At 54.3% G+C, this 17,379-nt stretch overlaps 1 protein-coding gene across 1 annotated transcript in view; it reads right to left on the bottom strand.

The window, feature by feature from the left end:
- Positions 1-17,379, bottom strand: part of madd (MAP-kinase activating death domain) — a 117,705-nt gene that overhangs the window by 77,728 nt on the left and 22,598 nt on the right. The window contains exon 3 of the mRNA XM_070871679.1: positions 10,242-10,823. Within this exon, the coding sequence (XP_070727780.1) occupies positions 10,242-10,823 (582 nt within the window). The remainder of the gene's footprint in view (positions 1-10,241; positions 10,824-17,379) is intronic.

The following is a 17,379-nucleotide window of genomic DNA, read 5'->3' on the forward strand; positions in this document are numbered from 1 at the left end:
TTGGGGGGAGGGAGCGAGGGGCAGGTGTTGGGGGAGGGAGCGAGGGGCAGGTGTTGGGGGAGGGAGCGAGGGGCAGGTGTTGGGGGAGGGAGCGAGGGGCAGGTGTTGGGGGAGGGAGCGAGGGGCAGGTGTTGGGGGAGGGAGCGAGGGGCAGGTGTTGGGGGAGGGAGCGAGGGGCAGGTGTTGGGGGAGGGAGCGAGGGGCAGGTGTTGGGGGAGGGAGCGAGGGGCAGGTGTTGGGGGAGGGAGCGAGGGGCAGGTGTTGGGGGAGGGAGCGAGGGGCAGGTGTTGGGGGAGGGAGCGAGGGGCAGGTGTTGGGGGAGGGAGCGAGGGGCAGGTGTTGGGGGAGGGAGCGAGGGGCAGGTGTTGGGGGAGGGAGCGAGGGGCAGGTGTTGGGGGAGGGAGCGAGGGGCAGGTGTTGGGGGAGGGAGCGAGGGGCAGGTGTTGGGGGAGGGAGCGAGGGGCAGGTGTTGGGGGAGGGAGCGAGGGGCAGGTGTTGGGGGAGGGAGCGAGGGGCAGGTGTTGGGGGAGGGAGCGAGGGGCAGGTGTTGGGGGAGGGAGCGAGGGGCAGGTGTTGGGGGAGGGAGCGAGGGGCAGGTGTTGGGGGAGGGAGCGAGGGGCAGGTGTTGGGGGAGGGAGCGAGGGGCAGGTGTTGGGGGAGGGAGCGAGGGGCAGGTGTTGGGGGAGGGAGCGAGGGGCAGGTGTTGGGGGAGGGAGCGAGGGGCAGGTGTTGGGGGAGGGAGCGAGGGCAGGTGTTGGGGGAGGGAGCGAGGGGAAGGTGTTGGGTAGAGGGAGTGAGGGGCAGGTGTGGGGTAGAGGGAGTGAGGGGCAGGTGCTGGGGGAGGGAGCGAGGGGCAGGTGCTGGGGGAGGGAGCGAGGGGGCAGGTGCTGGGGAGGGAGTGAGGGGCAGGTGCTGGGGGAGGGAGTGAGGGGCAGGTGCTGGGTAGAGGGAGCGAGGGGCAGGTGCTGGGGGAGGGAGTGAGGTGTGAAGAGAAGCTGTTGGTTGAGGGGAGGGCAAGGGGTGAAGAGGGCTTAAGGGGAGAGGAGGGAATGAGGGTGAAGGAGGTGTTAGAGGTGCAGATGGAGTGAGGATAAATGCCGTGTTCGAGCAGTTGACACTGGAGCTTGAAGTCAATGCTGGGAGCTGATTAGGGCAATGAAGTCCCCCTTCGTGAATGGGAGTGCGACTTGTACCTGTGACCTCCTCAGCCAGTCAGCAGTGTGTGGTCAGCTGAGCGTGACATCCGGATCTGCACTCAAACCCCTTAACCGGATGTTCGGCCGTGGGAAGTGGGCTAATGCTCGCACCATCAGCTACTCCAATTACACACTGCTCTGGGAACAGACCTCAGCTCACTTCAGGTTAAATCATTCTGCCCTCCTATCCCACAGTTATGCACTCACAATTTCAATTACCCGCTTCCCTCTATGCTATTCGACCATGAGCAGCACCACTGCCCTCGGTAGCCCAGTCACACAAGGCCAGTCAGACAATCATAGTCAGGGTCAGACACCAGTCGCAGCTCGGTAGCCTGTGCCCTCCAATGTACTGGAGGGATGGTGCGAAACTGCCTCTAACATTCTCAATGGGACCTTAACTCAACTGTATCAAGTTAGAAAGAAAATAACAGGCCTATATAGCGCCTTTCGCATCCACAGGATGTGCCAAATCAAGTACTTTTTGAAGTGTAGTCACTTGTAATGTGGGGAAACACAGAAGATAATTTTCACACAGCAAGGTCCCGCAAACAGCAATGCAATAAATGACCATATAATCTGCATCAGTGATGGTGGCTGACAAGTGATGGCCAGGAGAACTACTCCTGCTCTTCTTCCAATATTGCCGAGAGATCTTTTACATCCACCCGAGAGGTTAGACGGGGCCTCGGTTTAACGTCTGATCCAAAAGATGGCACAGGGGTCGAGGGCAATTGTCGTGGCACTGGGTCGGACCAATCGCTTTTTATTGGAGGAGGGCGAAAGGATTTACAGAATGAATGGTGAATGACCAAAGCAGGAAAACAGCAATCAGAAAAGGGAACAGTACTTCCAAACTGAATGAATAAAGAAAGGAATTGACACTGACTGACTGTTCATAGTCACAGTACAGAGCGCAGGAAAAAGCTGCCATTCAACTTGGCTGAAAGTGTGTAATCAGGTTATTGGCATCAGCTGCCAAGTGAGGCTGATGACAAGGATATAAAGAGGGCTGTTCAGTGGGAAATCGAGGAGATTCAATTGTACAAATGGCAGCAGGAGGATCTCGCCCAGACCATTCTGCCCTTAATGGGCTGCATTCTCATCAGTTTTGACGACTGTCACAATAAATCAAACGCACCAACATCTGCTCCACTCCAAACCTCCCGACACCGTGTGGAGCACAGCAAGTCATCGGAGCAGCATCCAACACTGGGCCATCTCACAGACGGACCACCACTCTCCCCCCACCGACCTTCCCAAACAGAAACAGCTCCCTCCACCAATCCCCCACCGGCAGAAACAGACCCCCCCCCCTCCCCAGCAGAAACAGCCACCCCCGCCCCCTCCCACCGGCAGAAACAGAACCGCGCCCCCCCCCCCCACACCAGCAGAAACAAGACTCCTCCAAAACAGTAACAGACACGCCCCCCAAATAGAAACAGCCCCCCCCAAACAGAAACCAGCCCCCCCCCCAAACAGAAACAGCCCCCCCCAAACAGAAACAGCACCCACCCCCCAAAACAGAAACAGCCCCCTCCAAACAGAAACAGCCCCCCCCAAAAAACAGAAACAGCCCTCCCCCCCGGCAGAAACAGCACCCCTCCCTCCCGCCCACCGCCTCCCCTCCCCTGGCAGAAACAGCTCCCACCCCGCCATCCCCCCACCCCCAAAAACAGTAACAGCCACCGACCCCGCCCCCGGGCAGAAATGGCCCTCCGTCACAGAACACAGTGCCACCTTCCCAATCACACAACATAACGGCATGGCATCCCAAACAAACACAGGGCCATCTCACCGCAGGAACAGTCTGACCATGGGAACAGCGCCAGCACACAACACAGACACGCAGGAACAGCCTCAGCACACAACACAGACACGCAGGAACAGCCCCAGCACACAACACAGACACGCAGGAACAGTACCAGCATACCACACAGACATGCAGTGGCAGTGCCAGCACACCAGATAGCACCAACTCGCCAAGCCAGTTACAGAATTTTAATTAAGTCAGAAAAAAAAATGATGTGTGGGAAAAAGCAAGTATCAGTGAAAATGTCCATGAACTGTCCGTTTGTCTTAAAAGTCCAACTGGTGTAGGGTTGGAAACCTGCCATCGTTACCCAATAAAACCAACACAAAAGAATAACCAAACTGACCTCATTCTCACCAATTGACCTGTCGCAGACGCCTCAGTCCATCACTGTATTGGTAGGAGTGACCATCACACAGTCCTCATTGAGCCCAAGTCTTCTCAAGGAGGACACCCTCCATCGTGTTGTGTGGCACTACCACCCTGCCAGGTGAGCTACTTTCAGAAACATTCTCACAGCTCAAACTGGGCATCCACGAGGCACTGTGGACCATCAGCAGCAGCAGAATTGTATTTTACCACAATCTGTAACCTCATGGCCCGGCATATCCCTCACTCTGCCATTACCATCAAACCAGAGGACCAACCCTGGTTCAATGAGACATGTTGAAGGAGCATGCCAGGAGCAGCATCAGGGCCATAACAAAATCCCACCTGTAGAGCTGAAGACCAGTGGACCAGAATTAGCCCTACCTCTGGCCAAGCTTTTCCAGCTGAGCTGCATCAAAATCTGCCCCAACAATATGGAAATGTAGCTCCAAGAACATCCCATCCTCGATGATGGTGGGGTACAGGATGTGTAGAGACAAGGCTGACGCTTTCGTAACCTTCTTCAGAAAGACTTGCATTTATATAGCGCCTTTCCCGACCACCGGACGTTTCAAAATGCTTTACAGCCAATGAAGTAGAAACATAGAAAATAGGAGCAGTAGTAGGCCATTCGGCCCCTCGAGTCTGCACCGCCATTCAATATGATCATGGCTGATCCTCTGTCTCAACACCATATTCCCGCTTTTTCCCCATACCCCTTGATGTCTTTTGTTTCTAGAAATCTATCTATCTCCTTCTTAAATATATTCAGTGACTTGGCCTCCACAGGTTCACCACCCTCAGAGTGAAAATATTTCTCCTCATCTCGGTCCTAAATTTCCTACCCCTTATCCAGCCTATCCAACCCAGTCAGAATTTTATACGTTTCAATGAGATCCCCTCTCATCTAAACGCCAGTGAATACATGCCTAGTCAACCCAATCTCTCCTCGTACGACAGTCCTGCCATCCCAGGAATCAGTCTGGTGAACCTTCGCTGCACTCCCTCTATGGCAAGTATATCCTTTCTTAGGTAAGGAGACCAAAACTACACAATACTCCAGGTGTGGTCTCACCAAGGCCCTGTGTAACTGTGGTAAGACATCCTCGTTCCTGTACTCAAATCCTCTTGCAACGAAGGCCAACATACCGTCTGCCTTCCTAACTGCTTGCTGCACCTGCATGTAGGCCCAATCTACTCAATCTCTCCTCATGAGACAACCCTCTCATCTGAGGAATCAATCTAGTGAACCTTGGTTGTACTGCCTCTAAGGCAAGTATATCATTCCTCTGATAAGGAGACAGTACTCCAGGTGTGGTCTCACCAAAGCCATGTATAATTGTAGCAAGGCTTCCTTACTCTTGTACTGCAACCCCCTTTCATTAAAGGCCAACATGCCATTTGCCTTCCTGGTTGCTTGCAGTACCTGAAATGTTAACTCTCTGTGTTTCCTGTACAATGACACCCAAGTCTCTTTGAACACCAACTTTTAATAGTTTATCACCATTTTCTATTCTTCCTACCAAAGCAAATAACCTCACATTTCCCCACACTGTGGGCCCAAATTTCCCCAGCCGCTTAGAGCGGCGTAGTTAGACGTGGTGCGCCGACTTCATGGTGGAGAAAATGAGCCGAAAACGTACCGGGATAATTTGGCCGCTCCTGGATCCCTGTGGTCCCGTGGCGTGGCGCTACAAAACCTGCGGGTGGCGGAGCTTGGGTCATGCTTGCTCGGTGCAGCCGGCAGGGGGGCGGGGCTTGGGCCCAGCGTGTCTTCGAGTGCTGACAGGGGGACACATCTGTTTGTGTGCGCGCGCATGCGCAATGCACATTGAAGCGTGCGTGCATGCGCAATGGGCCAGGAACGTTGGCAATCGGTCATTTAAAGGGAGAGCATCAGCAGCATTGGCAGTAGGCCATATTGGAAGGTAAGGTGTTAATATTAATTTTTGGGTGGCTGAGGGAGTGGAAAGGAGTGCTGCATAGGTGCATGCAACATGAGAACTGTTTTTTCAAGATTACCTGAGTGTGAATCCGATACACCAAAGACGCAAGAGCATGCAACAAGAACTAAGAATTTCTTGCATGAGGCAGTGGAGAAACTAGTCACTGTCAGTGAGGACAAATGGCTGGAGCTGGATATCAGTGAGAGTGGTCCCACAAAAGTTCCACCCAAAGAAATGAGGAGACGCTGGAACCTAGTTGCAGAAGAATTCTCCGCAGGGGTGAATACCACAAGAACTGGAAGCCAGTGTAAAAAGAAATGGCAGGACGTTGGTCAAGTGGTGAGTGTAAGTATTATTTTGAGTTTTAAATGGAATTGCAATTGTTACTGTGATCATCTGTATATGTCACATGAGAAGCTCACTATGTGGCAAAAATTATATTTTCATCTTTGCAGAAGAAATTAGCCGACAACAAAAGGGAGAAAATTAGAACAGGAGGAGGGCTGCCAAATCTGCGTCAACTGTCAGCCCTGGAACAGAGGGTCGCTGCCTTGCTGAGTCGCACCGGCAGAAAAAGAATCAGCTCTGCACAAGCTGGGCCCACTCGCGAGGGTAAATCATGAAAATGCATCGTTGCCCTTCAAATCAACCTGCCCCCTCATTTCCTGCTAGCCATTTGACTGATTTTGCAGAACAAAAAGATAATCCTGAACATCAACAAGATGATCCAGATGCAGCCGCTCCAGACCAAGGTGGGTGGGGTGGAGGGTGGGGGGAGGAGGGGTCCATGGATCAGTGTGCGGGAGAATGCTGATGGCGATATGGATCAGTCCATGGTACAGGGCATCACTTTGCCAGGCACCTCCATGAGCTCTGCCACAATATTCCTTGGTTTCACACCTTCCGAGGTTGCGGGTCCCAGTGGCAGTGGTGGAATGCAGGTTGGGACACCCAGTGCCCCACCGTCCCAGCCTGCGCCTCACACTGGAGGGGTACCACTAGGCAGACCCATGGCGAGGGGAAGGAGAAACCGACCAGTCTCTCCTGAGATGCAGCCTTCATCAGATGTACATCAGGTTATGTCATTGGGTGAGGAGACCAATGCCTTTACCCAATCACTCGTGGCCGCCATCAGTGGGGTGTGTGATGAGGTAGTGACACTGTCGGGAGAAATCTCAGCACTGAGACGGGAACTGAGGGCGGGCATGTCAGAGGGAGTGCAAACGATGGCAGAGGCCATCAGGGAGCTAGCTGCTACAATGAGGGCACACAGGCCGGATACTCAAATGCCACTCCCACTGCAATCCCCACACCAGCCTCTTTTGAGCCCCAAGCCAGGCCCCCAGCCCCCCCCCACTACCATCACCGCCCCTATGAGGAAATGCACATTCTCCGATATGTGGGTGAGAGATGGGTGCAGCCTTTCTTTGCTGTTGTTCTTGTTGTTGTGGAAGTGCATTGTAAACTTTCCAATAAAAGATTTTTTGCATTAAAACTGAATCATGTTCCATTATCACCACACAACATTTAGGAACTGTAAAAAAAAAACATCCCTCACCCCTACAGTCATGTGTGCCTGCCGCCCCTAGCCCTGGCGTTTTGCTCTGCAGTCGGCAAGTTAGGAGTGCTCTATTTTCAGCAGCTGATTTATCTTTCATTTATTTTTGATGATGTCGTGAAGATGTTGTGCTGAAGTTGTTTTGATGTTATGCTGATGCTGTGAAGGTGTTTAGTGTTTTAGAATCCTCTAACTCACCTTCCACTCCCCCCCCCTTTTATCACTGGCTACCTGCGCTGATTTCTTAAATGTAGGTAAGGTTTTTCTGCGCCTACAAAAGTGGCCACATACACTGGCCTAAGTTAGTTTGGAGTAACTTTTAGCTGGCCAAATTTACTACTATGGCGTAGTGGCTGGTCATGCCCACTGTTGGAGAAAAAAAAACGAAACTAAAAAAAAAAACCTAACTAACTGACTTACCCTGGAGCAAGTTAAATGGGGAAATTTGCGATTTTTAAGTTACTCCAAAAAAAGCTACTTGCTCCAAAAAAAAGCGGGGCAACTCATGGGGAAATTTGAGCCCTATATTCCATCTGCCACCTTATTGCCCACTCACTTAATCTGTTAGGGTTAGGGTCACTTAACCTGTCTAAATCCTTTTGCAGTCACTTTTGTGTTCTCCTCACAGCTTACTTTCCCACCAAGCTTTGTATCATCAGCAAACTTGGATACATTGCACTCGGTCCCTTCATTGAAGTCATTATTATAGATTGTAAATAGCTATGGCCCAAGTACTGATTCTTGCGGCACCCCACTAGTTATAGCCTGCCAACTGGAAAATAACCCGTTCATCCCTACTCTCTGTTTTCTGTCCTTTAATCCATGCTAATGCATAATCCCTTAAACCCTAATCTTGCCGAACAACCTTTTATGTGGCACCTTATCGAATGCTCAGCACCGATGATAGCTGTTGCAATCTATCCTTCGACAGCTACCTATCTCTAACACCATAGACTTTATCAGATGCTAATCAACCTTAAGTGAAATAAACGGCGAATTACTCACTATTGACTGCCTCTGGACCTTGAGCTAAAGCGGTCATGTACTTCTCAATTTTCAGAGTACTCTGACCAAACAATCAAACTTTGTTTGACCTGCTTATGTAAAAGAACACAGATCTAGCTCAACAGATTAAGATACTGAATTACAGGGTATAAACTACAGTCCTTATAACCAGCGTAGCATCTGACCTATCCAGAACAGTGCCATCAGAGCTCCACTAATACAACACAAATAGCCTCTGTTATTCCGAACCATCACAGTTCCTGTGTCACAATTTGTTCTGAGCAAACTGCTTGCTATAGATTGACCCATATGCAAACTTCTTCCAAAAATCTTTACAAAAAAGATAAAAAAGATAATGATTTGGATTATCATGTACAAAGATGGCTAGAGAGAGAGAAAACTCCCCGTCAACACAAAATACTTATTAAAGGTATCAGTCATGGCTCAGTGGGTAGCACTCTCGCCTGAGTCAGAAGGTTGTGGGTTCACATAATCCAGGCTGACACTCCAGTGCAGTACTGAGGGAGGGCTGCACTGTCGGAGGTGCCGTCTTGCAGAAGAGATGTTAAACCGAGGCCCCACCTGCTCTCTCGGGTGGACGTAAAAGATCCCCTGGCACTATTTCAAAGAAAAGCAGGGGAGTTCTCCCTGGTGTCCTGGCCAATATATATCCCTCAACCAACATCTTAAAAAAGCAAATCATCTGATCATTATCACATTGCCGTTGTGGGACCTAGCTGTGCATAAATTGGCTAACTAAGGAAATAAGGGATGGTTTCAAATTGAAAATAAGGGCATACAATGTGGCCAAGAATAGTGGGAGGCCAGAGGATTGGGAAACTTTTAAAAGCCAGCAAAGAACAACTAAAAAAAATAATGAGAGGGAAGATAGATTATAAAAGTAAACTAGCACAAAATATAAAAACATTTAGCCAGAGTTTCTACAGGTACATAAAAAGGAAAAGAGTGGCGAAAGTAAATGTTGGTCCCCTCGAGGATGAGACTGGGGAATTAATAATGAGGAACAGGGAAATGGCAGAGATGTTGAACAAATATTTTATATCGGTCTTCATGGTAGAAGACACTAAAAACATCCCAATAGTGGATAATTAAAGGGAGGGAGGAACTATCACTAAAGTAGTAGCACTCGGTAAAATAATGCGACTAAAGTACTTTTTGGAGTATAGTCACTGTTGTAATGTGGAAAACCCGGCAGCCAATTTACGCACAGCAAGCTCCCACAAACAGCAATGTGATAATGACCAGATCATCTGTTTTGTTATGTTGATTGAGGGATAAATATTGGCCAGGACACCGGCAATAACTCCCCTGCTCTTCAAAATAGTGCCGTGAGATCTTTTACGCCCACCTGAGAGAGCAGACAGGGCCTCGGTTTAACATCTCATCTGAAAGACGGCACCTCCGACTGTGCAGTGCTCCCTCAGCACTGCACTGGAGTGTCAGCCTAGATTTGTGTGCTCAAGTCCCTGGAGTGGGACCTGAACCCACAACCTCCTGAGGCGAGGGTGCTGCCCATACCCACTGAGCCACAGCTGACACTCTTCAGCCAGAAGTGCCGAGTGGATGATCCTTTTCAGCCTCCTCCTGAGGTCCCCACCATCACAGATGCCAGTCTTCAAACACACGTGATATCAAGAAACAGCAGAGCGCACTGGATACAGTGAGCTATGGGCCCTGACAACATCCTAGCTGCAGTGAAGACTTGTGCTCTGGAACTAGCCAAGCTGTTCCAGTACGGCTACAGCACTGGCATCTACAAAGTGGAAAATTGCCCAGGTATGTCTTGTCCTGAATTTCCCAATGAATTTATTAGTGACTATCTTATATTTATGACCCCTGGTTTTAGTTTCCCCCACAAGTGGAAACATTTTCTCCACGCCTACCCTGTTAAACCTTTTGATAATCTTAAAGGCCCCTACCAGATCACTCCTTAAGCCTCCTCTTTTCGAACAAAAAGGTCCCCAGCCTCTTCAAATAGTTATAACGTCTCAATCCTGGTATCATCCTTGTAAATCCTTTTTTGCACCTTCTCCAGTGCCTCTATGTCCTTTTTATAATATGGAGACCAGAACTGTTCAATGCAAGTTTAACATAACTTCTGTGCTTTTCAATTCTATTCCTACAGAAATGGACCCTAGTGCTTGGGCTGCTATTTGACTGCCTTGTTAACCTGTGTCACTACTTCTAATGATTAGTGTATCTGTACCACTTGATCCCTTCGCTCCTTTACCCTATTTAGGCTCTTGTATTCAAGCAGTACGTGGCTTCCTTTGTCTTCCTACCGAAATGCACCACATCATGCAATGCACTGATCAGTGCACACGCTCACTCACCTTTGAATGCCTTTCAGACTTCCTGCCTTCTTAATAAGCAGCCGCTCGCTGCAACAGTCCACCAATCGCTTGAGGGTGTACAGACATTCGCGGAAGGTGGAGAAGAATGGGTAGTGGCTCAGTATACACAGCGAGGTCAGGGTACTGTTGCGCGATCGGGTGCCACTCTTCACGTGGCGCTTCAGCCGGGGCGAGCGGCTGATGTCGGGGGTGGAATCGGCGCTGTGGGCAGCGAGGGACGAGCCACTGTCGGAGTTGTCTTGGTCATTATCCAGCGGCTCGGAGGCACTGCCCTTCGGATGCTGCAGCCCCCGGTCCGGCCTGTCCCGGCCCCGCTTCTGGAAGGAGCGATAGAAGTTGACACAGACCCCGTAGCGCACCAAGCCACTGTCCTTATCGGTCAGGGCGAAGACGAAAGAAGTGTCGTCGCGCAGACTGGTGCGTTTCTGGCGCACGCTGAGACATCCTTCGGGCTGGCAGAAGAAGACGACGTCGGGCGGGAGGGGGAAGTCGCGGTGGTCCTCCAGTGGGTACCGACGCAGCAGCTCGGGGGTCTGAGCGATACTCTCGCTGCTCGGCTGCCTACAAACATACAAAACACAAAGCAGCTGGGCCAGGAGTGCAACACCGATCATCAGGCAACATTCACACCGGAGACTACACCGGTACCGTACACCGCATTTACCAATAACCACACCACAGGCACAACATGGATAACCCCAGCAGTAAGACTTCTGATACCTCAACCAGTGAGCAGACACATATCCCACCCCACAGCCCGCTAGCAACCCGACCCATAACCCCCCCACCAGTGAGCCTACCCATATCCCCCCCGCCAGTGACCTTACCCATATAACCCACCAGTGACCTTACCCATATACCCCCACCAGTGACCTTACCCATATAACCCACCAGTGACCTTACCCATATACCCCCACCAGTGACCTTACCCATATACCCCCACCAGTGACCTTACCCATATACCCCCACCAGTGACACGAACCATATCGCCCCCGCCATTGACCCTACCCATATCGCCCCCGCCATTGACCCTACCCATATCGCCCCCGCCATTGACCCTACCCATATCGCCCGCGCCACTGACCCTACCCATATCGCCCCACCATTGACCCTACCCATATTCCCCCCTCCAAAACCAGTGACCCTACCCATATCCCCAACACCAGTGACTCTACCCATATGGCCCCCACCATTGACCCTACCCATATCGCCCCGACCACTGACCCTATCCATATCCCCCCACCAGTGACCCTACACATATGCCCCACTAGAGACGACACAGGAACCCCCACAGCAAGATTCAAGCCATAACCGCGCTGATCGCCCCCACCCAGCGACACAACTGATCACCCACACCCCCACCCAGCGACACCACTGATCACCCTCACCCAGCGACACCACTGATCACCCTCACCCCCACCCAGCGACACCACTGATCATCCTCACCCCCACCCAGCGACACCACTGATCTCCCCACCCAGCGACACCACTGATCACATTCACCCCCACCCAGCGACACCAGTGATCACCCCCAACCCCACCCAGCGACACCACTGACCTCCCCACCCAGCGACACCACTGATCACCCTCACCCCCACCCAGCGACACCACTGATCTCCCCACCCAGCGACACCACTGATCACCCTCACCCCCACCCAGCGACACCACTGATCACCCTCACCCCCACCCAGCGACACCACTGATCTCCCCACCCAGCGACACCACTGATCACCCTCACCCCCACCCAGCGACACCACTGATCACCCTCACCCAGCGACACCACTGATCACCTTCACCCCCACCCAGTGACGTCACTGATCACCCCCACCCAGCGACACCACTGATCTCCCCACCCAGCGACACCACTGATCACCCCCACCCAGCGACACCACTGATCACCCCCACCCAGCGACACCACTGATCACACCCACACAGCGACACCGCTGATCACCCCCACCCAGCGACACCGCTGATCACCCCCACACAGCGACACCGCTGATCACCCCCACCCAGCGACACCACTGATCACCCCCACACAGCGACACCGCTGATCACCCCCACACAGCGACACCACTGATCTCCCCACCCAGCGACACCACTGATATCCCCACCCAGCGACACCGCTGATCACCCCCACCCCCACCCAGCGACACCACTGATTACCCCCACCCAGCGACATCACTGATCACCCCCACCCAGCGACACCACTGATCACCCCCACCCCCACCCCCACCCAGCGACACCACTGATCACCCCCACCCAGCGACATCACTGATCACCCCCACCCAGCGACACCACTGATCACCCCCACCCCACCCAGCGACACCACTGATCACCCTCACCCAGCGACATCACTGATCACCCCCACCCAGCGACACCACTGATCACCCCCAACCCCACCCAGCGACACCACTGATCACCCCCACCCCCACCCAGCGACATCACTGATCACCCCAACCCAGCGACACCACTGATCACCCCCACCCAGCGACATCACTGATCACCCCCAACCCCATCCAGCTACACCACTGATCACCCCCACCCAGCAACATCACTGATCACTCCCAACCCCACCCAGCGACACCACTGATCACCCCCAACCCCACCCAGCGACATCACTGATCACCCCCACCCAGCGACACCACTGATCACCCCCAACCCCACCCAGCGACATCACTGATCACCCCCACCCAGCGACATCACTGATCATTCCCACCCAGCGACATCACTGATCACCCCCACCCAGCGACATCACTGATCACCCCCACCCAGCGACACCACTGATCACCCCCACCCCCACCCAGCGACATCACTGATCACCCCCACCCAGCGACACCACTGATCACCCCCACCCAGCGACACCACTGATCACCCCCACCCCCACCCAGCGACATCATTGATCACCCCCACCCAGCGACACCACTGATCACCCCCACCCAGCGACACCACTGATCACCCCCAACCCCACCCAGCGACATCACTGATCACCCCCACCCAGCGACACCACTGATCACCCCCAACCCCACCCAGCGACATCACTGATCACCCCCACCCAGCGACATCACTGATCATTCCCACCCAGCGACATCACTGATCACCCCCACCCAGCGACATCACTGATCACCCCCACCCAGCGACACCACTGATCACCCCCAACCCCACCCAGCGACATCACTGATCACCCCCACCCAGCGACACCATTGATCACCCCCACCCAGCGACACCACTGATCACCCCCACCCCCACCCAGCGACATCATTGATCACCCCCACCCAGCGACACCACTGATCACCCCCACCCATCGACACCACTGATCACCCCCAACCCCACCCAGCGACATCACTGATCACCCCCACCCAGCGACACCACTGATCTCCCCACCCAGCGACACCACTGATCACCCCCACCCAGCGACACCACTGATCACCCCCACCCCCACCAGCGACACCACTGATCACCCCCACCCAGCGACATCACTGATCACCCCCACCCAGCGACACCACTGATCACCCCCACCCAGCGACACCACTGATCACCCCCACCCCCACCCAGCGACATCACTGATCACCCCCACCTAGCGACACCACTGATCACCCCCAACCCCACCCAGCGACATCACTGATCACCCCCACCCAGCGACACCATTGATCACCCCCACCCAGCGACACCACTGATCACCCCCAACCCCACCCAGCGACATCACTGATCACCCCCACCCAGCGACACCATTGATCACCCCCAACCACACCCAGCGACACCACTGATCACCCCCACCCCCACCCAGCGACACCACTGATCACCCCCACCCAGCGACATCACTGATCACCCCCAACCCCACCCAGCGACACCACTGATCACTTCCACCCAGCGACATCACTGATCACCCCCAACCCCACCCAGCGACATCACTGATCACCCCCACCCAGCGACACCACTGATCACCCCCACCCCCACCCAGCGACATCACTGATCACCCCCACCCAGCGACATCACTGATCATTCCCACCCAGCGACATCACTGATCACCCCCAACCCCACCCAGCGACATCACTGATCACCCCCACCCAGCGACACCACTGATCACCCCCAACCCCACCCAGCGACATCACTGATCACCCCCACCCAGCGACATCACTGATCACCCCCAACCCCACCCAGCGACATCACTGATCACCCCCACCCAGCGACACCACTGATCACCCCCAACCCCACCCAGCGACATCACTGATCACCCCCACCCAGCGACATCACTGATCACCCCCACCCAGCGACATCACTGATCATTCCCACCCAGCGACATCACTGATCACCCCCACCCAGCGACATCACTGATCATTCCCACCCAGCGACATCACTGATCACCCCCACCCAGCGACATCACTGATCACCCCAACCCAGCGACACCACTGATCACCCCCACCCCCACCCAGCGACATCATTGATCACCCCCACCCAGCGACACCACTGATCACCCCCACCCAGCGACACCACTGATCACCCCCAACCCCACCCAGCGACATCACTGATCACCCCCACCCAGCGACACCATTGATCACCCCCACCCAGCGACACCACTGATCACCCCCAACCCCACCCAGCGACATCACTGATCACCCCCACCCAGCGACACCATTGATCACCCCCAACCACACCCAGCGACACCACTGATCACCCCCACCCAGCGACATCACTGATCACCCCCACCCAGCGACACCACTGATCACCCCCACCCAGCGACACCACTGATCTCCCCACCCAGCGACACCACTGATCTCCCCACCCAGCGACACCACTGATCACCCCCACACAGCGACACCACTGATCACCCCCAACCCCACACAGCGACACCACTGATCACCCCCAACCCCACCCAGCGACACCACTGATCACCCCCACCCCACCCAGCGACACCACTGATCACCCCCACCCAGCGACACCACTGATCACCCCCACCCAGCGACACCATTGATCACCCCCAACCCCACCCAGCGACACCACTGATCACCCCCACCCCCACCCAGCGACATCACTGATCACCCCCACCCAGCGACACCACTGATCTCCCCACCCAGCGACACCACTGATCACCCCCACCCCACCCAGCGACACCACTGATCTCCCCACCCAGCGACACCATTGATCACCCCCACCCAGCGACATCACTGATCACCCCCACCCAGCGACACCACTGATCACCCCCACCCAGCGACACCACTGATCACCCCCACTCCCACCCAGCGACACCACTGATCACCCCCACCCCCACCCAGCGACACCACTGATCACCCCCACCCCGCGACACCACTGATCACCCCCACCCAGTGACATCACTGATCACCAACACCCAGCGACATCACTGATCACCCCCACCCCCACCCAGCGACACCACTGATCACCCCCACCCCACCCAGTGACGTCACTGATCACCCCCACCCAGTGACATCACTGATCACCCCCACCCAGCGACACCATTGATCACCCCCACCCAGCGACACCACTGATCACCCCCAACCCCACCCAGCGACATCACTGATCACCCCCACCCAGCGACACCATTGATCACCCCCAACCACACCCAGCGACACCACTGATCACCCCCACCCCCACCCAGCGACACCACTGATCACCCCCACCCAGCGACATCACTGATCACCCCCAACCCCACCCAGCGACACCACTGATCACTTCCACCCAGCGACATCACTGATCACCCCCAACCCCACCCAGCGACATCACTGATCACCCCCACCCAGCGACACCACTGATCACCCCCACCCCCACCCAGCGACATCACTGATCACCCCCACCCAGCGACATCACTGATCATTCCCACCCAGCGACATCACTGATCACCCCCAACCCCACCCAGCGACATCACTGATCACCCCCACCCAGCGACACCACTGATCACCCCCAACCCCACCCAGCGACATCACTGATCACCCCCACCCAGCGACATCACTGATCACCCCCAACCCCACCCAGCGACATCACTGATCACCCCCACCCAGCGACACCACTGATCACCCCCAACCCCACCCAGCGACATCACTGATCACCCCCACCCAGCGACATCACTGATCATTCCCACCCAGCGACATCACTGATCACCCCCACCCAGCGACATCACTGATCACCCCCACCCAGCGACACCACTGATCACCCCCACCCCCACCCAGCGACATCATTGATCACCCCCACCCAGCGACACCACTGATCACCCCCACCCAGCGACACCACTGATCACCCCCACCCAGCAACACCACTGATCACCCCCACCCCCACCCCCACCCAGCGACACCACTGATCACCCCCACCCAGCGACATATAACCTTCAGGCAATACTAGGGGACCAAAGGTCTAGCGAGAAGGAGGATCTGAAGGAAATCCTTATTACTTAGGAAATTGTGTTAGGGAAATTGATGGGATTGAAGGCCGATAAATTCCCAGGACCTGATAGTCTGCATCCCAGAGTACTTAAGGAAGTGGCCCTAGAAATAGTGGATGCATTGGTGATCATTTTCCAATAGTCTATCGACTCTGGATCAGTTCCTATAGACTGGAGGGTAGCTAATGTGACACCACTTTTTAAAAAAGGAGGGAGAGAGAAAACAGGGAATTATAGACCGGGTTAGCCTGACATCAGTAGTGGGGAAAATGTTGGAATCAGTTATTAAAGGTGAAATAGTAGCGCATTTGGAAAGCAGTGACAGGATCAGTCCAAGTCAGCATGGATTTATGAAAGGGAAATCATGCTTGACAAATCTTCTAGAATTTTTTGAGGATGTAACTAGTAGAGTGGATAAGGGAGAACCAGTGCATGTGGTGTATATGGACTTTCAAAAGGCTTTTGACAAGAGATTGGTGTGCAAAATTAAAGCACATGGTATTGGGGTAATGTATTGACGTGGATAGAGAACTCGTTGGCAGACAGGAAGCAGAAAATCAGGATAAACGGGTCCTTCTCAGAATGGCAGGCAGTGACTAGTGGAGTGCCGCAGGGCTCAGTGCTGGGACCCCAGCTATTTACAATATACATCAATGATTTAGATGAAGGAATTGGGTGTAATATCTCCAAGTTTGCAGATGACACTAAGCTGGGTGGCGGTGTGAGCTG

Source organism: Pristiophorus japonicus, unplaced genomic scaffold, assembly GCF_044704955.1.
Source record: "Pristiophorus japonicus isolate sPriJap1 unplaced genomic scaffold, sPriJap1.hap1 HAP1_SCAFFOLD_274, whole genome shotgun sequence".
NCBI lineage: Eukaryota > Metazoa > Chordata > Chondrichthyes > Pristiophoridae > Pristiophorus > Pristiophorus japonicus.